The following is a 26,990-nucleotide window of genomic DNA, read 5'->3' as shown; positions in this document are numbered from 1 at the left end:
TCTCTCTCTCTCTCTCTCTCTCTCAGGTGTATACATTCAACTCAGTGCGTAAATCCATGTGTACAGTGATCAAGCTGCCTGACGGTTCCTTCCGCCTCTACAGCAAAGGAGCCTCTGAGATCCTGCTGAAGAAGTGAGTGTTAGAAGAGGGTGGGGGAGGTGGTCTGGGGCAAAACATGACATCTCATGAATAAGTAGAGGCAAAAATAGTTCACAGGGGACTGGGTTAAAAATGTTAAATGTAAGAGACAATAGATGTTCTATTAATGAGTAATCTAGTCTCTCACTATTTTCTGTCCTTCATCTTTCTCTAGGTGTTCTTTCATCCTAGATGCCAACGGAGAAGCACGCTCATTCCGTCCACGTGACAGAGATGAGATGGTCAAACAGGTGAGACCAAATACTGAAAGCTCCGATGTGCAGAACAATGTCCTGAAAGGGCAGTACTGAGTGTCATTTCTATGCCTCCACGCTGGAGTCATTATGCTTTCCTGTTGTCCAGACCTCCGTCTCTCCGGTCCATTCTCGTGAACGCGATATCTCAGTAGAACTTGGAGGGACTTTCCTCAAATCTGGTACAAATGTCCATCTCGGCTCAAGGATGAAGTGATTTGATTTTGGAAGTCAAATGTCAAGGTCACTGTCCACAAATATGGATTGAAGCTGAAACTTTTGCTCGATAAAAATGTGAATGTTATTTTTTCAATACATTTTGACTTTTGCCTAATCTCATCGGACTACTTGTGTTAATGTAAATGTATTCTGCTACATGTGAGTTCGTTGTTCAATAGCCGAAGCTGCATTAACGCGGTTAACACTTAGTCTGTGTTATTGTCTCATTGAATAAACACGTTACACCAAAACATCAGCTTGTTCCATTAACCACCTTAAAAATAGAAAATTGAGGAAAGGAAGTCAAGAGTCGGAAAAACGGAGACAGCTCGCCTTCAAAGTAAAAGTTGCGCGTTTTCAAACGTGTTTGCTCCAGCAATCAATTTACAAATATTGAAAATAATGATGAGTGATGAGTCTGACTGTAAAAGAATGGTTCCCTAAGGCCGAAACGTTGTCATGACAATAACGCCAATAAGCTATTCAATGTAAAATCCTTCAATATTTTTACTGTTTGCACTTTTAACTATTCTACATAAAATAAAATAAATTAATAAATAAAAATCCTTTTGCTGGATTATCCTCTGGGCTGTATAAAACAAAAAATGAGTCCAGAGTTTGGATAGAGTGCTTTTACCTCATCACTTATCATCGCATTCAAATTATCACTGAGTTTACTTTATTTAATTGAGCTTTTTTAAGAGCATTTTCAAAACGATGCACATGTGTGATCTCCTCACAACACGGGTCTGTATTACAATGCTTATAAACAATAGTAATAACATATAAAACAAATTTTATATTACTATATTCACTGCTCAAATTGCTTTACTTTTAAGAAATGACAGATGTTTTGGCATCATGGTAATATGGATTTCAGGCCAGCCAATCAGCTCCTTCCCATCTTCAAACTTTATTTCAGACTAATTTGTCATCACTTATTTAGTACTAATCATTATTATTGTCGCTTCCTTGTTAAATGGAATGCTATTGATTCAGTGTAGGCTACACAGAGACACTGCACACACGAAAAGCAAATTTAAGTTGTGCAGTAACTTTATGAGAGAAAAATCGATCTACTGTTTCTATGACCTGACAAACTCTCCTTTTCATATTTGAACCTGTGGTGGAGGAAGTATTTAGATCCTTTAAGAAAAAAGTACTCATACAACACTGTGAAAAAAAACTCTGTTACAAGTAAAATTCCTGCATTGGATATGCTACTTTATGATAAGAAGTGATCTTGTAAGTTGATATGGTAAATGTGTTTATTTACACATCCAGCAGTTACACAGCAACATTATCAGTTTGTGAACTGGTGTTTGTGTCCACCTGATGAATATAGGTCCAATATTCAATCTCTTCTAACTCTGTTTTTGGTCTCAAACAACTCCCAGGGGAGATATCTTTAGCTGCTAAATGCTCCACTATGTTCAGCAGACTGACTTGTATACATTCCAAATCTGTTATATATAAATCTGCTTTTGCCAGATCAGTCTCGTTGTAACTGAAATATTTAGCAGCAAAACACATGTATTTGTTCCACGTACAGTAGATTAGTCCATGCAGGGAGCGCAAGCATTGTGTCATTGACAGGCTGACCGACCTACATTTGGCTCACTATGAACACAGCCTGTGCATTGAGTAAAAACAGCTCTCCTCCATACACAACTTTATTCCAGCTCAGCTGTTCAGTTTGCATTGCAGCAGCTTTGTGTCGCCACATCATATTAGGGACTTACAGCAGCGACGGTTGCTGTCCGCAGTAGGCTGGAGGTCTTTTACCTACAGCTGTGTCAGAGAGCATCCCCACAAAGGCACTCAAAAAGTCATCTGACAACAAACTGTATGCAAGCATTTTGATCCATTTTTTCTGCATCAGATATTGGAATGTAAATAACATGTCTGTAATCAGTAAATTAAGCTGTGGTTAGATTTTGTGGAGCCCTTCCTGACCATACTTGTACTAATGACTTTTAACTAGGTGATTGAGTCAATGGCATGTGAGGGGTTGAGGACCATCTGCATTGCATACCGGGACCTGCCATCTAACCCGGAGCCAGATTGGGAAAACGAAGCAGAAATAGTGACGGAGTTGACCTGCCTCACTGTGGTTGGGATAGAGGACCCTGTGCGGCCTGAGGTAGGGTCCTGTTTAGTTTTAGTTTCAGCTGCTACTATGGCTATCCATAATATGTGATTATAAGTTGTATTTCTAAAAGTAACTATTTCCGCCAGGCTTAAGCCTTTAGGAAGATCATGCGTTCTGTCATGTGTGTGTGTGTGTGTGTGTGTGTGTGTGTGTGTGTGTGTGTGTGTATCTGTCCGTCTGTCCACAGCTCATCTCACATTCTGCTGGACCAATCAGCCTCATATTTTTTGTGCTCATTTATGACTGCATGCTCAAGGACCTCTTGTGGTTGAGGTGATTTACAGTTTCTAAAAAAACAATTTTCTTGACTATTTATACCATCATTGACTGCTGAGTAATTACTCCTCTTAACCGGCCGGTAGGTGCTGCAAGTGATCGACAACTGCCTCAGTAGCAAAAAACATTTCCAGCAATCGGTTAGGGTAAAACAAGCCTGACCTATCTATTGCAGGCTTTGTTTTAGGCCTTTGTTGTGCCTCAAAAACTGACATCCATAGAAAAGTTTGGTCTCATTTTGAAGCAGATTTATTACATCCCTGATATGCTATGATCCACTAACATCAGACGTAATACAGGATGATTAAATCCCTGTCTTTTTTTTCTTCGCCATCAGCGCGACCATAAGGGAGTTGTGACGAAAAATTGAGTGAGATTCAACTCTTCTTTGTTTGGGAGGGGAGAGAGAGACACGCCTGGCTGAGATATGCACGTTAATGAGTGAACTTTTCCTGTTGGCATTGTGTTTTTGTGTGAACAAATTTCCCTGTCCCCCTAAGGTGCCTGAGGCCATCCGTAAGTGTCAGCGTGCAGGCATCACGGTGCGGATGGTGACTGGTGATAACATTAACACAGCGAGGGCCATTGCTGCTAAATGTGGCATCATCCACCCTGGGGATGACTTTATCTGTATAGATGGCAAGGAATTCAACCGACGAATCAGGAACGAGAAAGGAGAGGTAAGTTGGGGTCTCAAGTGGGCATTTTTGCTTGTAAAATGACTGAAACCATTCATCAATTATCAAAAAAGGTTGTGAAGGATTTTGTTGTTGATCAACTGTTGGATTGGTCGACTAATCATCTCAGTTATATATTCCTAGTTCAGATGTGCGCATCAAACCTCAAACATCAACATACTTTATCTCTTTTTTTATTGTTACAACTGATGCATTAATGAGTAAGTAGCATTTTACTGTTGTAGCTGCTCGAGGTGGTGCTGGTTACAACAATACGCTACAATACACTTAATAAACAATTTCACCGTAAAAATAGTAGGATAACTGGGTTTTACTGTGATTTTATGGTATATGCCAGAATGTTACTGTTTATTTACAAAGGGTAACACAACCCAATACTTTTGCATTTAATTCCCAACAAATAAAATAATCACAATAGACATTCAATACATAATTGTTGCAGTTTAATACATGTTCTCAGGACAAACAATAAAGGGACATTTGTATTACATCACAAAACTCACAATGTACTGCATGTTTAGAAGAAAACTAATAAACTAATAAAATCATTAATGACCAGCTTAACTGAACTCATTAGCATCAACAGTGTAACTGAATAAAAATAGCATTAAGAGTGAAACGCTGAATTAAAATAGTATCAAGAACAATTTAATAGAACTGCATCACAGTCTAGCTTGTTAACAAGTCTTATACACATTTATAGTTAATTTGAACTGCATGAACTCACACATGAATGAAAACAATAAGGAGCAAGAACCTTGAAAGAGGACTTGACTGCAGCGTCTGGCTGGTATCCTCAATCTCTGATGATGAGTGACTGTAAAACAAAATAAAAACTTGAGAAACACAATGTTCTGAACTTCTGGAAAGTTCTTTGACATCCAGGATAAACATACTTAAAATAAGCTTTGGGTGTGCAACTGTGGGTTTGCATGTGCCTCACACATGTTAACATATCAGTGCAAGTCTTTGCAAAAAGCTAATACAGCAATACCATACAGTTTAAATCAACAGACTATGTGATGAGCTGATTTCGTTAGGTGAAGAAATGAAGCTCAGACAATGGACCACAATGGACTAACGTTCAACACTAAAATGAGTTTGATCTAGTTTTAATGTTGCTCCTAACGTTACTGTTAGCGTTACCTCAACTGTTCATCGTCTTGAACACACGTCGGGCAGAAATCCCCGACGTGTGTTCAAGACGTCCGCTCTCCATGTTGATAATCGTCCTGTTTCCGGTCCTACAGTCGGTTCAATAAGAGCACAAGTAAACACAAGTTTGGTTACTAACGTTACATCTTAACACTGTAATGGATGATTAACTTTATTTATGTTAACTTAACTTGCTATGCTGTTAGCTAGCTAACCTTTCTAAGGCTAATTTAGCTCGAGCTAGCTGACGTTACAGAGCTAGCAACCAAGATTAGCAACCTGATGTAATGAAACAGACAAAGTGAAACATTATCTGAGATGTTAACAATTCAATATTCATGAAGACAAAACAATACTGGAGACTTTGAATTTCGGATGATTTCGGCTCCTCAGTTGATCTCCACCTGGCTGTGCTCAGAAGGATGAACTGAAGCTGCTGTGTCCAAAGTCACGTTCAGGAGCAGTCGTTCACGTCTTGTCACTCAAAAATGACTTGTAGCAATGAACAGTTTGAATACTAAAAATATTCTACCTTCATTACAGACACATTAACCTACAATAGACAGTACGATGTAGATGGATTGTGATTCACTGAACTTGTATAGAGAAGCTTATTTCCACCACTTCACAGAAAATACTGTATCATGCTGTTAAATTACAGTAGCCAGCTGTTATTGTTAATTTACAGCATTAACTGATAATTTATGGCATTAACTGTTAATTTACATGCGAGGGATAAACATTTAACTGTATGCTACAGTTATAATGAAATACTGTAAGATACCGTTGAAAATCCGCCGTAAATTTACAGCAATTCGTTACAGTGTATTTATTGGTTCCCAACCTTGGGGTCTGGACCCTCCAAAGTGTCACATGATTAATGTGATGTGATGATGTGAGATGATACACAAATTTGGATTTTCCTTTTTGGAACTTTTTTATAATCTTTTCTTTTGTTGTTTAAAAAAAAAAAATGTATAAGAAATCATAAACCCAAGAGGTTAGAAACTATTTGTTTAATCTGTAACAACTTGTATTTTATAGGATTATCATATTTTCTTAATGTAAAAAGTAGAATTATTGTAAATGAGTAGAGGACTAAAGTGGCACAAAAATACCCCAAGATTGTATTTAGGTACAGTACTCTAGTAAATCTACTTACTAATCTAGTTACTTTTGTATCTAGTATTCAGATCCTTTACTTAAGTAAAAGTACTTATACCACACTGTGAAAATAGTCAACTACAAATAAAAGTTCTGCATTCAAAACCTTACTTAAGTAAAAGTAAGTTGAGTATTAACAGTAAAATTCACTTCAAGTAAAAGTATTGATTGTACAGTAAAATGTTCCTTGTCTGAGTTTTATATTATTTATATTTCTGCTGCAATAATGTGTATGTTGCCTTTTACTGCTGTAGATATATTGAATTCCTTTGATCTACATCAATGCATCATATTCTATAAGATCATCATGTGTTTGTAGCGTCGCTGTCCTGTGAGAACCACGTATCTCCAAAAAGAACAGTCTGTTTTCATCTCTGTGACGATGTATTTTCCAGCTGATCCAAGAGGCTTTTTAAAGAGTTTATTTAGCTGAAGAAGTAGGAGGATTTTCTCAAGACATAAAGGAACACTTCATCCTTCAGTTTATTACAAACATTCAACATCAATACATCTGGAGATACGTGGTTTTACAATATTTACCTCTGTGATGTAGTGGAGTAAAAAGTACAATGTTTACCTCTGTGATGTAGTGGAGTAAAAAGTACAATGTTTACCTCTGTGATGTAGTGGAGTAAAAAGTACAGTACTTACCTCTGAGATGTAGTGGAGTAAAAAGTACAGTACTTACCTCTGAGATGTAGTGGAGTAAAAAGTACAATACTGACCTCTGAGATGTAGTACAGTAAAAAGTACTATACTTACCTCTGGGATGTAGTGGAGTAAAAAGTACTATACTTACCTCTGAGGTGTAGTACAGTAAAAAGTACTATACTTACCTCTGGGATGTAGTACAGTGAAAGAGTACAGAGATAAAGTTGCATAAATGGAATTATTCAAACAAAGTACCTCAAATTAGTACTTCAGTACCACATCCCACCACTGTTATACTGTAAGCTGTTTTGATAACTAACAAATAAATTTATTGTGCAAAGATAACAAACTAAAGCCGTATTCATGGTCAAATCCTCACAAATATGTCTGATGTGTGGAGGTTCCCGTCACATATCACCACTGATATTCCTGCATCCACTGTGGTTAGTGCACACTGTTGAAGCCAACATCCGTAAAAGCTCTGTTTCATCAAAACCATTTCACTTTATCATTTGCACTGAACAGAATGCTTACTGCTGACTTGTGACGTGGCTGTGCGTTTCTATTTACACTGATGTGTATAAATTACCATTATGTAAGAGTAGTGTGGTTGTATTGATTTCAAGAGAGCACAACAGCTGGTCTCATCAACAAGGCCCAGGACCCCCCCCCCCCCCCCACACACACACACACATTCACACATCTTTTGGACTATTTTCTCTGTACTTTGCAAATATTTTTAATACTTAATACTGTGAACTTTGTAGTTTTTCTACTCTCTATTTATGTTTCTTGACTTTTTGCAGTTCTTGCTTTTATTTGTTATTGTTATGCACCAAAACACCGGGGCAAATTCCTTGTATGTGAAAACCTACTTGGCAATGAATAAGAGCCAATTTCACAGTGCTTCTTTGATGCTTTATCCTCCATCCAATACTCTGGATCAATAGTGACATATAGTGAGAGAAGAGGATAGCTAATAGGTTCTCTGTGGTGTTATTCATCATCATAACCCCCCCCCCCCCCAACCCCCCTTCTCTCTATCTGACTGACAGATTGAACAGGAACGTATTGACAAAATCTGGCCCAAACTTCGCGTGTTGGCGCGTTCCTCACCAACCGACAAACACACCCTGGTCAAAGGTGAGTCTCAAGTTTATGAACCCAAACATACACACACACACGTATTCATCCACCCAGATGAGAGCCTATCTTTCCCTTCTGTTTGTGTCTAGGAATCATCGACAGCACCGCCCTAGAACAAAGACAGGTCGTCGCAGTAACAGGAGATGGAACCAATGACGGACCAGCTTTGAAGAAGGCTGATGTGGGCTTTGCCATGGTAACCTGATATATTATTCACCATTAATGTTTATTTGGTGTTAAAACCCTTCTGTAGCTACAATAATCTAATCTCATAGAAGTATATGAATTCAATTTGGGAAACAAATGCCCACTATATATGTTAATAAATATATTAAAGCTATAATTTGGATGTTTTGAAGTGTGGCTGTATGAGAAACAGACAGGAGTACCAGCATCAGTTCAAATGTACGTTATATTTAGAATGTTTTCACAGCTTTACCTTGCTGTCAAACGAGGCACTGAAGCAGTCTGAAGCAGTTAATGCTCTCTTCAAAGCCACAAACTCCCTTGACAAAAACATCATGTCATTTTACCTTGCAGCACAAGGTCACATGGTCTACCGCTGCCTCCATCGGTTTGTTTGTTCGTGTACTTCGTGTGGTTAGTTTGGATTCACCAAAGTCTCACAATAAACTAAACAGACGATAAACCAATCGAGGCAGCAATAGACCAGAAGCTCCTACTTTCTGTGAGCTCAAATGACTGTTTTTGTCAAAGTGACTTTGAAGAGAGCACAGATAACAGCTTCAGTCCTCGTCAGAAAGGACTGTCTGACAGAAAGGTAAAGAGGTGAAAATATAATAAATATAGCTACACTTAAACTGCTATTAGGTGTCTAAAATACATCACAGCAGTACATTACTTTACTCCTGTGCTGGTTCTCCTGTCTGTACAATAGATGAAGAAGAACTTCTGGACTATCCCTTTAATGACATAAGATAACTAATACGTTCAAGAAAATATGAGGAATTTTAGAAATTTTCTCTACCTATAAATAATACATGCTTAATATTTTGAATAATGTGCATTTGGTCACAGCTCTTACTCACGCCAAGCGCTAGCACTTGGAGATGGGACAACACGATATTGAGGCAGTAGCACTCCGAAATAATTTGGATGCTTGAACGCTGGCATAAAATACGTAATGCGTCTCAGTCTCCTCCTCACTCTGTCTCAATCTGTGTCAGGGTATTGCTGGAACAGACGTGGCTAAAGAAGCGTCGGACATCATCCTGACTGATGACAACTTCAGCAGCATTGTCAAGGCGGTGATGTGGGGACGAAATGTCTACGATAGCATCTCCAAGTTCCTGCAGTTCCAGCTCACGGTCAACGTAGTGGCTGTCATAGTGGCCTTCACCGGCGCCTGCATCACTCAGGTAGACAGATTTATACATGCACGTAGACGTCACTTCAGTAAACATCACTCATGTTATATCTGCTTAGACAAGGCAAATGCTAAAATGCTTTTTATGCATTTCTTACACCATCCTTATATAAGCAGAGACGTCCTGACACACATGGAAACATTTACACGTTTGATATGAAAGAAATATCAACTTGCATATGTATGCTTTTATGCATTTAATGTATTTGCAATATATTTATATGGAAAGTTAAATACATAAAGAGCAAGATTTCCCCTTTTTCTCAGTCGTTAATCACCTCCCCATCCAGAACATTATCAGACAAAAGAAAAACATATTGACACATATTGATATTTAACTTACAATTACTGGATCCCTTGTCTTGGTATAAACACTATGGTCCCAAATATGAAGCATGACAAACATGAAGAAAAAAAAGGGACCAGACCATCAACAATATCAAGTTTAGCCATGATCTTTGAGAAAAAATAGCTACCTAATACACCCGCGATACTTTCTGACATTTGGAGCAGATGTTAATCAAGCAATCAAGACAATAGTCATCAGATCCCATGATAATGAAAACAATCACTGCAGACCTAGTTATCACCATAACAGCTCTGCTGCTAACTATATACATGTCTGTACATTTTCAGTATTAATATTATTATCATCATTCATTTTACAGATTAGGGCTATACCGAATAGCTCGAAACTTCAAAGTCTCATTCATAAAGTTGACCTTTGAATCCAAAATAACATTCTAATGCTGCGCAAGTTATTTTTTTTTTGCATGTGTATTCATTGTGTTTAGAGCTGGTACTGCTGCGCAGTTGCAGATAAAGATCCGTCTACACTAATATTATAGGTTGTCCAAAAGTCACAATGTATTTAAAAAAGATGGATGTGTTGATTGTGTTTTTGTTTAACAAAATATTCTGCTTCAATCCATATTTGCTGGCGTTTAGCCTTTCAAAAACAACATTTCACTCTCCGGCTTACTTCACACAAAGAGAGGTCTGCCCCGGTATTAACAGAGCGGTCTAGCAGCAATCTAACAGCACTATAAATTACATTTATATTATCCCTTAATGGGTGATGACATCATAAAATATGACGCTAGATATTCAAAGCTTCATTCGAAGAAACTGCAATAGAAGCTTTGAATGTAAAAGAAATGACCAGTCCTAATAATTATACAAAATTGCTTGGTTAATCCCAGTTTTTAGGGTTTGCAAAGATAACTTGAGCTTTTGCCAACTGTATGCTGCAGAACAAACCTGGTCAGGCTTCTTGATCAAAACGCGTGAAAGAACTACATCCTCTTCAACCAACTACAGAAAAAACTTGACTCATATTTATATTTTATTTCACAACTCATATTTACAGCCCAGTTTTTTTTTTCTCCTTTTTTGTCATGTTGTGTTTTTTATCATTTCCTTGGATTAGTTTGTTTTGTTTTGTTTTATCAGCAGTGGGCCTTAAATTACAAAAGGTTGACACTCCCTGAGCTAGATTGATACAAACTTTAAAAAAATACACAGTAAGAAAAAAAAGTAATTCAAAGAGTCCTCTGTTACCGCTGACAATCACAATCTTATCCATGAGCACACACATCCATGAGTGCCCCATTCACTGCACAACAGCTTTACCCTTCCTTCTGCTTCTTCACTGTGCAAAGCCACTCACTGCTTAGAGCACCATCATGCACACACCTGTTTCCACTCTCACTGATTGAGTAGATCAACAAGAGGAAGTACATGTAGTACATCACTACAGTATATCTGACCTGCTCTATCAGATCATAACCCTGTGGAACAGAAATAAAACTACACAAATGAAACAAACTTGTTCTTTTAATTCTATAACCTGACTAATATATTTACAGATTAACTCAAGCACTGGACTAAAATTAGTGATTTATCCATAGAAATAGAAGAAGGAGTGAAAGAGACATTGAACTGTTTTCTGTGGACATTTGACGAGTACAAAAGAAAATGGTGATTGCGTTTAGTTGTTATGGTACCAACCTTGTCAGTGGGGCCGTAAAGTGTAGTTGCAGCTCGCCAGGAAGAGAGCCGACGCACCTTCGGTGAGATAGCTGGCTAGTTAGCTAGGTAGCGTTGTCCTTCTCCATTGCGGAGAGTGAGGCGGAGGGACCATTTTACCCAAAGCTGCCACTGGCCACCAACCCCCTGTCTGGCTCATTTTCTGTAACCAGTGTAGCATTCAAGCATGGTGGAATTAGCACACTAGCTAAATAGCCAGCTGTCTGCTAGCTAGCTAGCTTGCTAATTCCATACTGGTTACAAAGAAAAAGCCAATTCCTTCATCCTGCGATAGCAATGTGCTTTTGCAAGAGTGTGTGGATGAAGCATAGTTGTTCAATGTTATTCATTTACTCATTTACTACTACTCCACTGCTCGTTCTGTCGTTTGAGCAAAACCTCACCACAGTGAGTGAGTTGGTTTAGCCTTTATGTAAGTTAGCCCGCTATAACCATGGATGTATAAATAGAACTGATACAGCAATGGAGGCATGGCCTTGTTCATTCCTATGAAAGTTGCTCAGTAGCACATGAAGCAAAAAAGTTGGACTTCCGAGTATAGAATTCCGCATCCATGGGCCCATAGAGCAAGAACACTAGCATTTCCCAAGCAACTATAGCAGTACACATACAAATGGCCTCCACTCTGATCATCCTGCTGCGTTGATTTGAATGGGAATGTCCATTCTACTCCTATTCTATTTCTATGGACTTTACATACATGAAAGAACTGTGAATCAGGGTCTTGTGGAAAGGGAGGCAGTTTTCTCACAGTGACTATCCCCAGTGTCTGTGAAGCCAGACTCCTGTGAACATGGTTTGTGACACAGCTCTCTGGTTGCAAATCTCTTTGCAGGATTCTCCTCTGAAGGCGGTGCAGATGCTGTGGGTGAATCTCATCATGGACACGTTTGCTTCTCTGGCCCTGGCCACCGAGCCCCCCACTGAGGACCTATTGCTACGGAAACCCTATGGTCGGAACAACCCGCTCATCTCACTGACAATGATGAAGAACATCCTGGGCCATGGAGTGTACCAGCTGGTCATCATTTTCACCCTACTGTTCTTAGGTACACACACACTGAGACAACCAGGAATGCAATTTTACTATATAAACAGCCCGAAATAGCTCGCTTTGATCAGTAGACTTCTTGTGGAATTAGAATGAGTGGGCTTATATTCCAGCGTGCTTTTAACCAGAAATCCAAGAGAAGAAACAAAAAGGTGCTTTGGTGGAGACAGACACACAAATACACAGCTGTTTATTTCTCCTGCAGAAGATCAAACACACTTCCTCATGAGCAGCACAACTGACAATTGTTCTTTTTTTCACACCTCTAATCCTTTCTTCCTCCTTTATTTACCCTCCAGGCGAGCGCATCTTTAACATCGACAGCGGCCGGCACGCTCCGCTCCACTCCCCTCCCTCTGAGCACTACACCATCATCTTCAACACCTTCGTCCTCATGCAACTTTTCAACGAGATCAATGCTCGCAAGATCCACGGAGAGAGAAATGTCTTCGACGGCATATTTGCCAACCCCATCTTCTGCAGCATTGTTGTGGGGACCTTCGCCGTGCAGGTAAGGTTAACCTTTGATGTCCTTAGACGGTTTTCTTCACTGTTTGGTCGAGAATTTTGAGGTTTTGATCTTGGTCTTTGGTATGTTGATGTTATGTTTATGTTGTTTGAAATCCGTACCCCTAAAAAAAAATCTTGTTCTGTTTTTAATAGTTCAATATGACCCCAGGAAGAGTAGTTGCATACTTGATAGTGGATAATGTGGATCCAATTAGGTAAATAAGTCAAAATTGCTGACAATTTTTTTTAAACTGAATGTTGCCATGACATGTAAATGTCAGTATGAAAAATCTTGTGTTATTTCACTACATATTGTATGTATTAAACACTTAGTGGCCACTTTATTAGATACAGCTGAGAATCTAATGCTCATCCATACATTCTATATATTTATAATAAAGGCTTTTATTTACTTTTATTGCTTTATTTGAAGCAGGCTTATATCAGACACAGGCTTTTATTTCTAATTCACTCTGTTTGTTACTGTATTATGCTGTTATTACAAACTCAATACTTAGTGTGTTCGTTTCAAAGGTGATAGTGGTTGTTGGGTGATTGTTCTGTATCTCTAATGCAAGCTTGAATGTCTTCTACAGATGGGTGCTGTGTTTTGGTGATGGTCATCTTCTTAGTTTGGAGTATAGAAAATCAATGTGATTCTTTTCAGGCCTTGACAGTGGGGCTAGGTAATATAACTATTTCACGATAAAGCCTTCCACGATAACGATGATCGTGGAAATACACTTGTTGTAAAGTCTATTTCTGGACGGGTTTGTGTTACCTGAGGCTATTTCTCCTCTTTTAACTCGACTGGGGAGTCCGCTCTCTCCCTCTTTACAAGGACCGCCTCCTCCTTAACATCCATGAGAATCCATGAGATTTATTTTTGATAAAGTTACTTTTGAATCCGTTTTCCTCTACCTACAAAAACACTAGATGAACAGTGTTGTGATAATTATTGTCATCGATCAATATAAAAAAGCATTTTGTGCTATATTGCCCAGCCCTACTTGACTGCTTCTCTTTCACTTTGTGACCCCACACAGAAGTCCAGATTTTAGATTTCAAACCAACAAAAGGAGGACTATTTGTTGAAGTGAATACAAAAGAAATGCGCTGAAGAGGGAATTTTAAGCACACAAAAACCCAGACAAGCAAGCAAAGAAAAGAGGGATATTTACTAAAGCTCTTGAGTGCTGGGTGGTACTCTGGGAAGAAACAAGAGAAGAGAGAGAGTTGGAGGGGATGGCACTGAATTGGAGTGTGAGAGCAATGAAGAGACAGTTGAGAGAGCTGAAGACTGGAGGCAGCTTGAGAGGTGAAAGAGAGCGAGAAGTAAGAAAGATGGATCCCTAGACTTCTAGACTTTGATGTATGAGTCTGAAATTCTTAGTAAAACTGAGAAGCTTTACAAAAAGAAGTAACTTTGATCAAAGTGAGATTCTTTGCACTCCTTTAACATTGTCAGACTCACAGTGGACAGTAAAAAAAAAGATATTGTCTTTTTTATTTCTATTTTAATCGACAAAAACCTGGTGCCTACATTATCCACAATGCAACGCTGACAGTTTGGTCAGCCTGCACCTGTGGACATAGATGTAGCACTTCATGTGTTATTCTGTTAAGTGTACCTCTAAAAGAATGTAGCACTAAACACAAAGCATTTGGCCATTTCAAACATTTTGTCAGCTCACTTTTTTGAAACTACATGACGTTTTTTTTAACTTGTAGTCTGGTGATGATGAGGTCAATGGTCCAGCTGCTCCGAGCAGCAGAGGTTGTAGATCAGCAAACTTCCTCCAATACCTCCTAATGTCGTGAGCGTTTGCTCGGTTCACATCAGGTTATTATGTAACTGATTAGCTAAATCAGTCACTTGCTCCAGCCTAACAGCTGCCGTTTCACCACTGGCAGATAAACAGAATGAATATATATTCATTGGCCGACCTTGAAAATGGACTTTCACCTCTTAAGTTCACTTATCAACATAGTGGTTCACTGAGAAATACCATGTGAGTTCTTGTGAAACTACAACAACGGCATTTCTTCTCTTTGGTTTTATATGGATTAATCAAGCTTAGTTACTTAGTGAGCTGTAGAGGTGTTGGAGTGCTTTTGATTTTCTCAACAACTCTCAGCAAGAAAGTGAAGAGCACATTTCCCAAAATAATCTTTTCCTTTAAATGACACTCAACACCCAGCAAAAACCAAAGCATCCTAAAAATAAGAACAAATACCTACTCTGAGCAGATTTATACATACCGGCCTAGAGCACATAATGCTCTCCTAAAATGATCCTAGTATGTATACAGACAGATACATTTCCATGACCTGATGTTAGCCAAGTCAAATTGTGAAAGCACGGCTTATGATCTTAATAGCCACTTAGGGTAAGATATACCTCATGAATAATGAAATGCAATACTGAAACATAAAATGTCCGCGTGTGTTGTTCCACATTGTGGTTTGATGTTTATTAGATGCAGCAGGGCTTCCAGTGACAGTGCCACCTTGTACTTTGTGACAGACTAGAAGACAGATGTGTTGACTGTTGACACATCCTGACATTGTGACCCTGTGTTTGGATGTGAGACAGTAATGACGTCCCTCCCTGTGTTTCTGCTGCAGATCGTGATCGTGCAGTGGGGAGGGAAGCCCTTCAGCTGTGCCCCTCTCAACATGGAGCAGTGGCTCTGGTGTCTGTTCGTGGGAGTTGGGGAGCTCCTCTGGGGACAGGTAAGCAGCTCTTCATCCTGCTGCTGAGTCAGGCCCTACTGAACAAGTGTAGGCCTGGTTTACATTGGCTTTTCTCTGAGGTGAGGCTGAAGCCAAGTTCACGCTGCATGACTTGCTGTCTTATAATCGGGACTTTTGAAGTTGTTATGCTATTTACACTACATGATTGACCGGCGACAGGACTTCACACACTACAAGACCTTTCCCCAGGAGGAATCCCTGATGAGTATGTCTGCTCTACAAACTGCGTTTTGTCACTGAAACACACACGAGAAGTAACACGGGCGTAGTCGTGCTTGTTGAGTTCGTTGGCACAATCATGTCTATGTGGTACCCCACAATTTGCAAAACTCTCACAAGATGGTCAAGGTTAGGCATTGACCCTGAATAGTTAATGCCACCATAGGTCATCAGGCTGGGCCTCGCTGGAGGTTTTGCAAGTTTTCGCAAATTGTTATCGTTATCATATAAGGAGGGTGGAGGATGAATTTAGGAGTCACACAGCCAGAGGAAAGAAGCTGCTCTGAAGTCTGTTGGTTTGGCAGCTGATACTTCTGTATGTCTCTCCAGACAGCAACAGGTTGTGTTGGTGGGTTTAGTCTTTTAATATCCTTTAGCTCTTTGCAGGCACCTCTCATCACTAATATCACTGATGCTCAGTAGATGGTACCAGTGATGTTCTGGGCGGTTTGAATCCCCCGCTGTAGATCTATGGAGCCAAATCCAGGTCAAAAGTTTTGATCATTTGAAAAGAAAATGTGAACCTGAAAGTTCAAGTTGTGGTCTTGAACATTGAAAAATACAGCAATGTATTCAAAATTAAAATAAGTGAATGAAAAGGGTTTTTTGGGTTGAATATCATTTTGATTCAGTTCTGGAATTTTTTTGAATACATTTTTTTTTGTTAATTTTTCACTTTCATATATATTTTGATATTTCAGATCTTATATTTTTCAGTTTCAGATTTTATATTTTCAGATAAAAATCTTATTTTTTTCGGTTTCAAATCTTTTTTTCACTTTCAGATAGTTTCATTTCAATTCAGACTTTTGACCCTGATCTAGCGTGGGAGGCGTGGCATCAACTGAGAGGGGCGTGGCATCATGAGTGACAGCATAACAAAGAAGGCTGAGGACCTTCCTCAACCACGTTGCCTTCAGGTAACGTAGGCACCACGAGAATTATGATTCAACACTTTCTATACACCATATTCACGTGAATGCAGTGGGGAAAAAACTGTGAGCGCCAGCTATCCTGAAGGAAACTTCAGAGGAACCAGCTACTGGTTCCATTAGTCTGGTCGGACGACCGATTTGCCCGTCAGGACTGTTACGGGCCTCCACCAGAGTTTCCTCTGGCTTCGCCCTGCCCAGACATAGTTCACCATCTTTCGGGTCCTGTTGCACAAACTCACGCTCTACCTCCCCGACGGTGCGGGCGAGACAGGCCGCGGGGTCGGGATCCCACCTCAGCCGCTGCGCTGGCCCTCACTTTCATTGTGCCACGGGGTTTGCTTCATCTATCACTATTTCTTAAGTTTGCTTAAGAAATAGTCGTTTAGGATGGAGATGTGTGAGGACCATGTCAGGTTGTCTGTGATGCTGATCCCCAGGAGCTTAAAGCTACTAACTTGCTCCACCTCATCCATTGATGTAGACAGGGATGTGTGTCTTCGCCTCCTTTTTTCTAAATCAACCATCAGCTCCTTGGTTTTACTGACATTGAGCAGCAGGTTGTTCTCTGAGCTCCACTCTGAAGGTTGTTGATTGTCTCTTTATGAAGTTGTTGTTTGTAATCTGGTCATCTGCAAACTTCACAACAGAGTTCTCTTCATGTTTGGTTGTAGCAGTCATGGGTGTACAGCGTGAAAGAGGGGGCTGAGCACACAGTACTGGGGGGCTCCGGTGTTCAACATGGTGCTCGTGCGCCGATGTGCGATGGATGCCGAGCCAACGTTCATTTGCTTCTGATCTGGGGATTTTGTCGGGGAACTCCAAAAACTGTTGCAGAGCGGAAAATCAGAGCTTAAATCTGTGTACGGTGTTAGAAAATCTCAAAGCTGCTCAGTGTAACCTCATACGAGCATCTTCTGGTCAAATAACAATTTAACAAACCTGGCTCACAGGTGATCGCCACAGTGCCCACGGAGCGGCTACCATGCCTGAAGGAGGCGGGGCTGGGCCTGGAGCCCGGGGACGATGAGGGGGAGGAGATGGCAGATGATGAGGAGGAGATCGACTGTGCTGAGAGAGAGCTGCGCCGGGGACAGATCCTCTGGTTCAGAGGACTCAACCGCATCCAGACCCAGGTACTGTGACCAGACCACCAAAACATACCTCAACCAAACCTCTTTCCCAGGAATAGACTCAGAGATATCCAGACAGCACAACACCTCAACCAGAAGCTCCTATTGGTCACGACACACCAGCAGTTTCTTTAAGGTCAATTACAGGTAAATGGGGATTTGCTAGAAGTGTAATGAAAACCAAAGACACAATTATGTATCACAAACAAATCTCAATAGGAATGGCTGATTTTTGCATTTTTTTAATCAAGTGCTTTATGATGAAATGCAAATTATTTTGGGGGCATATAGTTCCTGATTTGTGTAGTAACACTGCTTAAATAAACTGCTAGTATCATGGCCTTTACACACTAACATGAGAGACATTTGGAAAGAAAGTCCTTTAAGAGATGAACTGCATTGTTGACTCTTCTTTGACAGATATACAATTTGAGTTAAGTTTAAACACTATCTGTGCTCTTCTTGCTCTTCAAAAGTCTGTATCTCATCCTGTCTGTGCCGTTCTTCTGACTTGTGCCAAACTTAATGATTCCAGTTTTTTTCTCTCCTACACAGCTAACTTTTCTGTTCTGCGGGTGAAATGGCTTTATCTAACTTGGAAGTGGTATTTTAGAGGCTCATAAACATCATGAGAGAGGATAAATGCTGTGATTTGTGTGCGTGAGTGTCTACACATTGTGTTCAGGCTAATGCTAAGTAGACAGGCTGTTGACGTGCTTGACTATTTTAATTGATTGATCCTTGCACTGCTTTGTGTGAGAAAATGCATTAAGACAGCGAAACAGCATCAACATGACAACAAGCTGCTAACAGCCTCCTAAGCAGTGTTAGAGATCCAGTCAAGAGTCTCTGCTTAAGTGCCTTTGCTTAGATTGGTCAGTTTTTCATTCAGAGGGTTTGGTCTGAGTGTGCAGATAACAATTATGCATGCAAAGACACACAAACACACACACACACAACCTCATATACACACAGTCGTCATTTATGATTCTTGCTTGTCAATGATAATGGGAAACACAGAAGCCCTGAGAGGCAAGTGAGAAAAAGAAAGTCTGATCTAAACGTTTCTAATTGTTCTCTTCTGTGTTTGTGACTTAAGAACAGGTGACGTTTCTTAATTCTATTTTCATCTGTGAAACAGGCGGGATTTTTGTCTTTTTGTCAGGATCATTTTACAAATGTTGTATTTGTCTGTGAAAACAAATGACACACAAGAGGCTGAAGTGCACCACTACTCCTTCTAAATAGGACACAAAGTATTCTGGCTTTCTTCCAGCTGTGTTTCTTTAATGAGTATTACGAGAAGAAAAAAAACGTACCTGCCAAAACAATGAACAATAAAATAAGTAATTTATTATGATCCTGCCAAAACTCTTATTCCCATCTATTTCACAGATTAAACTCTTTTTAGAAATTTTGAGAGATTTTCCTGGCAAAACCTTATTTTTCACGTTTCTTTAAAGGCAGGGTTGGTAATGGCTATTGTTATTCCTCACAGGCATGTCGGTAGACAGGCTTATTACAGGCCTGTGACAGCCACAGATACCAGATTTGTTTTGTCAGAGCCTTATATTCATTGATTGCTTTCAGGATGTAATAGGAATTTCAACAGCAATATCAGAAACGTTTCTGAAGAAGATTACCGGCCCTACGTTTAAGACATAAAAAACAGGAGAGAAAACAATTTAGATCAGACAAAACGGGTCACCAGAATGCTTTCCTCTATTTTTCATCTCAGGGCTTCCATAGACAGCAGTTGTGCAACACTGATGCACATTTGCCCTTAAAGGAAATTTGAATGCTGTTTCTATCATTTCTGCTGCGACAGAAAATGGGTTTAAAGGGCCACAACAGGCGCGCACGCGCGTGCGCACCCACACAAACAACCAAACACACACACCCACACACCCACACACCCACACACACACACACACACACACACACACACACACACACACACACACTCAGACCGGCCTCTCCTGCCCTCACTGAGTGCTGCTGTTTTGTCTCTGTCCTGCAGATGGAGGTAGTGAGCACGTTCAAGCGAAGCGGTTCGTTTCAGGGAGCGGTGAGGCGGCGCTCCTCTGTGCTCAGTCAGCTCCACGACGTAAACACTATCTCTACCCCCTCTCACGTAGCTCTCTCCACCGCAACAGCCAATACCAGCCCAGCCCCCGGGAGTGAGTCCGCCGAACGCATGTACACACATACACACACAGACACGTATACCTGCATACATACCTGCAGCCACTTCCTCTCTCTCACACACACACTCATTCGTAGACACAGAGACAGACACTGCTGCACGGCACGTGGACTGCAGTATTTTTACTATCTATGGTTGTGTCCCCCCCCCCGGCTCGCTCGCTGCTCGTGTGTGTGCAATGTCTCCTCTATTTATTTTTTCTGATTCTCCCTTTCGAACAGCACCCAGTCCCGGCCGGCTGTGTAGTTCTGGTCTGATCTGGTCTGGTCTAAATCCAGTCCCGGTCCCAGTGCAGAGTCTGTTTTGTTGTTGCGTGTTGGTCGGTGAAGGAGGCAGCTTGCTGTTCTCTCTCTGTCTGAGGCGTCCTGAATGACATGGGGCACTGTATAAAGACAGAGTGCTGTTAAAAACAGGTAGTGATTGATTTACTCCTACAAGGCGAGGACGCATCCTAAAGTTCAGAGAGCAAATGGCTGCTCCTCCTGCACCACATGTTATTTCCTGTCTGTGAATGAGGTCAAGCGGGGTTACTGTGGTTGACCCCTGCTGTAAACGTTGCTAATGTAAAGGAGTGGTGTCATTTCTCTTCGCTGAAAACCAAGATAATGTAGTGTTGCTGTAACAACTCTGTGACTCCTGTTATTGGTAGAAAATGCTACGATTCGATTTTACTCATACTTATTACCAAATGGCTTTCATGTGGCTTCTGCAATTCTCTAAAGTGTAAACCTTCGAGTATAAAAGCCCCATAGGACACATAGGACACATAGGACACTGCTCTTCGGTTCCCTCTTCTGTCACTATTGATTTCTTTCTCCTTCTTTTGCTCCTCTCACGTATGTCCGGTGCTGCAATTGTTGTCAACTGGTTGTTTCTGTAACAGTATTTCCAGCTCCAACGCCACAAGTTTGCCCCCCGACCCCCCTCCGATGTCTCCAGATTTTTCTCTCTGTGCAGTCTGTTTTTTTCCCCCTTTTCTCTCTCTCTCTCTCTCTCTCTCTCTCTCTCTCTCTCTCTCTCCATTACTGCTCTCTCCTTTTCCTTCTATATTTATGAGATATTACAGGTTCCCTGTTTGCAGACATATTATGTGAAATGTACTCTTATTGTTCTTCATAAGTAGAGTTGTTCTCTTGTAGAGGTATTTAGATTTGACCAGATCTAAATACGGGCTCTTGTGTAGCTTACTGATAAGATTTCTTTAGTAGGCTTCTCTTCATTTTTGTCATTTTTTTGTATCTTCTCTTTTCCTTTCCCTCATCCCTTTTTGTCATCCTCCCATCCCCTGACTAGAGTAGCGTTTACCTCATGTTTTCTCTTGATTTCTTTGTATGTCAGTTCCGCACGTGTCTCGTTTGCAAGTGTGTTTATGCGTGTGTATCTGCTGACATATCTGAGAGCCGTAGTTTGACTTGTGTGCGTTTCTTTGTCAGTGTGCAAGCGTGTGCCTGCGTGTGGTTGTGCTCTCTCTTCATTTGATTGTCTTCATCCGTCCTCTCAGTTGCTTCTCCTTTCCTTCCTTGCTCCCTTTCGTCCATCCTTCCCTCCTTCCATTCCAAGCTGCATTCCTCCCCACGCTGCTCCATCACCTGTACAGATACAGAGAGGCTCTGCTGACACCTCAAACCAAAATGACCAAATGAACCAAATAAATTGACAAGGAGGGGAATGCTAACTTAGAACTTAATGTGACTCAGGTTTGCTTCTCTCAATCACTTCATGTCGTACGGATGCAAAATGTACAATTGGTCCCGTTTGCTATTAACAACACTTAGTCTGTAGCTGTGAGGCCGTTCTCAGACACGCAGTGCTTTAAGCTACATGCTAATGTCAGCAATGACAATGCTAACATGCATTAGCAGGTTTAACCATGTTTACCGTCTTAGTTTAGTGCGTTAGCATGCTAATGGTTGCTAATTAGCACTTAGCACAAAGTAGAGCCAAGGCTGATGGGAATGTAGGTGTTTGGTCGTTCGAGAAAATAACATTTTGACCTGGTAAAGGTCTGGATGAAAAGTCAGAGGCTCACCAACGTGATTAAAAACTCATCCTGACGGGAACATTAATGTCATGGAAACTCATATAATAACTTTTGGCTAAAAAGCCATCAAAGAGCCGCACTGAGTGACACTGATCCTCCATAACCATGAACACACACTCTGTGGTTTGTTTTCACTCAACCCCACATACACAGTCCTGCTGCTGGAAATAACTCACTACTGCATCTGACTGAAACAAATGCACAATTATCTACAACAAACAACATTTGCTCATAGAGCTACAGCTAAAACTACAGTGTGAGCCTTTTTTAAATTCACAACAGTACTTATCTATAAATCATGAGAAGAGCAAAGTTACGCTTAAATGAACGTTCCTAACCATTTCTAATGTAATTCCACCTTTATTGTCTTGAATATGTGAACCAGCCATATATACGTTTGATAATTCACAACTTTATTTTATGCATGTGTTATTGAAAACTTATAAACACGTTAAATACTTTATAAACGAGACCAACTAAATGCATTCAGGAGTTAACATACTCTCTATTTCTTATTTTTTCTGATATGAAAAATATATGCTAGTCTTTCTTATTAGATTCAATATTCAAGTTACAATTATCAGAAGAACACGAACATTCAGGCTCCCTCGTGTTGCTCAAAGGTGTACTGCAGATAGAAATTTGAAATGAAAGACTACGGAAGAAATTATGCACTGTTATTTGGCGACTTGTATATATACTTTTGCGACCCACCTGGGGATCGTTTGGAGTTGACTGCTTTAAAGGAATACTTCACCCTTAAAATGACCGTTTGTAATTCAGTCACTCACCCTGTGTTACCTTGAATTCTTTAGGAAAACTTGTTTATTCTTGCAGGCCAAAAAGTGTGAAAAGTCTTGATGAATTGAGGTAAATATAGCAAAGCTATATCATATTCATCGAGTCTTTTCTCTGTTTTCTGATTTGGGATTCTCCGCTCACCGTGGAGGCATGTCAAGGGTAACATGCAGTGAGTGATCGATATACTAATGGTCATGTTAGGGTGTTGAATTCCTTTGATTGTCTTCAACCTGATGAACAGCTACAAGCATACACTCCAAATGATTTCCCATTTGTCATCAAGACAGACTGACTTCTCCCCCTTTATTACTTTACTCCATTACCCAGAGTTCTTTGTATAGCAGACCCAGCCCTCAGTTTTGGCACATTGCCCTGTTGCAGTATGATGTGCGTAAGTTCTGACGTGATCCAAATCCATCAGCGCTGAGTGAGAAAAGAGTCGTGTGAAAGACGCATCTTAAACATTAAATGGAGATATCAACATGATATGAGTAGATGTCTCTGCTTCATGCTTTCATCCACCTGAGCTGTGCTAGACCTTAGTGATCCATCTGGATCTTTAGAACCGATCTAAGGATCCGGTTTGTTTTCATTTCAGACTGGCCTAGTTTCATCTGCCAGCAATACACAGATATACAGGAAGTTTGGTCAGGAAACTATGAGGGGAACAGGATGTTTAGGCCAAATCTCAAATCCATCCTCAGCTCCTCAATTCTTTGCTGAACTTCTGTCACATTCAAAAACAATATTTCCGCCCTCAGTTCTCGCTCGTTCCGTGGAATAAAAAAGAGAATGCGCATTGAATTGAGGAAGGTGTATGGATTAGAGCTCAGTCATCACATCACATCAGAGTTGAGCCTCACGGTGGCAGCCATCTTCCTCACAGCTTCTCCCTGTCTTTATGTTCTGTTCCCATGAGCAGCCTCTCTACCTTCCTTCTGCTACTTTAACCATCATTGTTTTTCCATCAAGTGCTGCTGAAAGAGCCGACAGGGAGAGAGAAAAAGAGACATAAGTAACACAGCGGTGCCCTGACCTCCAGGCCGCTCTGGTCACACTGGGAATGTTATATACTCGAAAGTTTACTCTGTCCTCGGGGACAAAAATGAAAACAAACGTGAGAAAGTAACATTCTGACACCTTCTCAGTCTGCATGAGGTGTTTTTCTACTGTCTGACAGGCTCTTTGGAAAAACAGATAAGCACTGAACCTACTGCTTGACCGTCTGTCTGTTCGTCTATCATACATGGCAGAGTCATATATAGAGACTCCTCTTAGTTTGGCCGACTGCAGCACTGACCTCCATTCAGCAGCCCGACCATTCGCCTCTCATAACCACAGTTTGGACTCCAGCGGGTGTCGCAGTGGACTCAAAGCTTCCCCTCCACAGATCTTGCCCGGCCAAACGGTCTCTATGTAGGGCTCTGCCTGCCTGTGCCTGTCACTGTACTTGCATTGAACTGTCTCTGTTTCTTTTGAGCTCATGCTGCTTCTTTTCCTCTGTTTGGGCTTTGGGGAAGGGTGCATGGAGCAACTGCTATGGCAAAGGAATGTGTTTCCGCACGCATACACTGCGTAATGCACCTTCAAGTACACTCATAGACCTCGTGTGTGTGTGTGTGTGTGTGTGTGTGTGTGTGTGTGTGTGTGTGTGTGTGTGTGTGTGTGTGTGTGTGTGTCAGTCAGAAAGAGAGCATAAGTGACAACGATCTGATTCAGCATGATCTGGCTGCCTCTCTCTTGACACAGGGCTGACGCCCCAAGCTGCGCTCTGGCCTGTGAACCAATCATCATCTGTTTCTAGTAATCTAACCAATCGCACACTGTTCTAACCTGCTGATTCTTGTGATGTCGCCATTCTGTTTGTTTTGCTTTTTCCTATCCTGCAGCAACTTCACCATCAGCATCATCATTATTTCAATCACTCTGCTCTCCTCTGTCCCTCACTGCTGCATGGCTGCAGTGCATTTTGCATGTGTGTGTGTGTGTGTGTGTGTGTGTGTATGTGTATGTGTATAAACCAGCTCTCTTTAACAAACAGCACCAGTGATTTACAACTGTCCGATGCATGCAAACGCCAACCTCCAAGCCGCACGATGTGGAAACAGCTGAACTGTTCACTCAGTTACACTGCTGCTGCTGCATGCACGTGTGTGTGTGCTCACTCACTGCTACAGGTTCCTGACATTTCTATTTTTTATTTTACTGATCATTAAACTAACACACCATTCCTGATTCGTCTCCATCTGTGCCTAAGAACCACCCTCACCTCTGTGTGTGTTTGTTTGTTTGTTTGTTTGTTTGTGTGTGTGTGTGTGTGTGTGTGTGTGTGTGTGCGTGTGTGTGCGTGCGTGCATGTTACCCAGTGTGCTGAACATACTGGATCATCACCCACACACACACAGGTATGATGGTGTGTATGTTGTGAAGTGTCCGCTGCTGTTGTGATTGTGGCCACCAAATGCTCTCGGTTTGTTTGGTGTGTGAGAACTGACATGATAATATGTCATTAGCCAAATCATTTTGATTTATTTTTTTGTCTGTTGGGGACAGACAGGATCAGGTGGACACTCTGTTGACACTTTGCATCAGTAAAGATATTTATGTAACTGTTATATAAATACAAAGTTTCAGAGATGACCTTGATCTCTTACCATGGAATCCTGCACAAGATAAGTGAGGACGGATCCGTGTTCCCTCAAGGAGGAGACATGACTACAAAACCAGTGGCAAAGTCATGTTACAGATACACTGGCCTTTACATTTGATGATTGTTGCAAACTCATGCCAAGAGGCTCAAAGGTTAACTTGTTAACCTCCTCACATGACAAGGCGATACAAATGATTGGCCCTGTTTGAGTGTTTATCACATAACAAGGAGGAGTACACTCCTTCATGCTATTTGTGTTTCAGGACTATTTTAGATGTTAGCCGGTTAGCTTAATCCAGGTAATAAGATTATTTTCAGCTTCCAGAGCAGCACTGAGTCAATTTTTAATAGAAAATAAACCGAAACACCAAAGTTACCAATAGAAGTTATGATCTTGTATAAACTTTAACTGTAGCTACCTGGTCCTGAGTGTCTGTCTGTCTCTCTGTCTGTCTGCTGGAGGACACAGGTCTCTGGGTTTCCCTTGTCTCTCTTCTGCCTCATTTGCATGTCTGACTTCTCTCTTTCTTGTGGTCTCTCCCTCGTTCTTCCTTCCTCTTGGCAGATGCGAGTGGTGAAAGCATTCCGTAGTTCGCTGTACGAGGGCCGGGAGAAACCGGAATCCCACAACTCCATCCACAACTTCATGGCCCACCCGGAGTTCCTCATCAACGACCTCATCCACAACATCCCGCTGATCGACGACACTGACGTGGACGACGAATCAGAGCTCAGCAGATACCAGCACCTGCATCCGGCCCTCCGAAAGCCGCCACCCCCTCCTGCCCAGCCCCCGGCCCGCTCCCACCCCACCCGCCCCTACCGCCAGTACAGCCTCCCGGTGACCCCGTGCAACCGAAACAACAACAACAACAGCAGCAGCAGCATCAGTTCAACAGTCACCCACGGCAACAAAAACAGCATTGATGCAGTAACCCCCAGCAACCAGAGCCCACATCACCACCAACCCCACCAACACTACCACACCCATCATGGCAGGGACAGGCCGGTGAAACCCTCCGCCCCTCACCTAGCCCACCTCTACTGCGTGGAGACCTCCTTATAACTGAGCTGAACGTGGGTTGGAGAGGGATGGGAGAGGGGGGGTGGAGCCTTGGGTAGAAAAAGGGGAGCAGAGGAGAGGGCTGAGGACACACGCATGACATTTTCATCCAATCTCCGTTACAGCAATCTAACATGAGGGAGCGAAGGGCGGGGGAGATACCGGAGGGAGACAGTGGCTGGAGGCTTCGGCTCGCAACTCCCTGAGAACATTGTGACTCTCCCTCCTTTCACCCTTGCTTCAGCCCTCTCAGTCCAGCCCATTGACTACGCAAGCCCCCCCGACGCCCTCCACCCTCGAATCCACCGCCCCGTCTGTCACCCTCCCTGGAGACCCC

The 26,990-nt window shown here is 41.4% G+C and overlaps 1 protein-coding gene across 1 annotated transcript in view; it reads left to right on the top strand.

Moving 5' to 3' along the window:
* LOC116399979 (plasma membrane calcium-transporting ATPase 3-like) overlaps nucleotides 1-26,984 on the top strand; it is a 41,026-nt gene extending 14,042 nt beyond the window's left edge. Inside the window, exons 3-15 of the mRNA XM_031877547.1 lie at nucleotides 27-133; nucleotides 315-390; nucleotides 2,597-2,755; nucleotides 3,541-3,720; nucleotides 7,764-7,851; nucleotides 7,944-8,050; nucleotides 9,042-9,233; nucleotides 12,126-12,339; nucleotides 12,641-12,852; nucleotides 15,480-15,587; nucleotides 17,713-17,895; nucleotides 19,913-19,999; nucleotides 26,156-26,984. Coding sequence (XP_031733407.1) covers nucleotides 27-133; nucleotides 315-390; nucleotides 2,597-2,755; nucleotides 3,541-3,720; nucleotides 7,764-7,851; nucleotides 7,944-8,050; nucleotides 9,042-9,233; nucleotides 12,126-12,339; nucleotides 12,641-12,852; nucleotides 15,480-15,587; nucleotides 17,713-17,895; nucleotides 19,913-19,999; nucleotides 26,156-26,656 — 2,214 coding nt within the window. The 3' untranslated portion in view covers nucleotides 26,657-26,984. The remainder of the gene's footprint in view (nucleotides 1-26; nucleotides 134-314; nucleotides 391-2,596; nucleotides 2,756-3,540; nucleotides 3,721-7,763; nucleotides 7,852-7,943; nucleotides 8,051-9,041; nucleotides 9,234-12,125; nucleotides 12,340-12,640; nucleotides 12,853-15,479; nucleotides 15,588-17,712; nucleotides 17,896-19,912; nucleotides 20,000-26,155) is intronic.
* Nucleotides 26,985-26,990: the final 6 nt, after the last annotated feature.

The sequence above is a fragment of the Anarrhichthys ocellatus genome, unplaced genomic scaffold, assembly GCF_004355925.1.
Source record: "Anarrhichthys ocellatus isolate YVR2014 unplaced genomic scaffold, GSC_Weel_1.0 scaffold140, whole genome shotgun sequence".
NCBI lineage: Eukaryota > Metazoa > Chordata > Actinopteri > Perciformes > Anarhichadidae > Anarrhichthys > Anarrhichthys ocellatus.
This window is presented reverse-complemented; position numbering and strand designations above follow the sequence as displayed.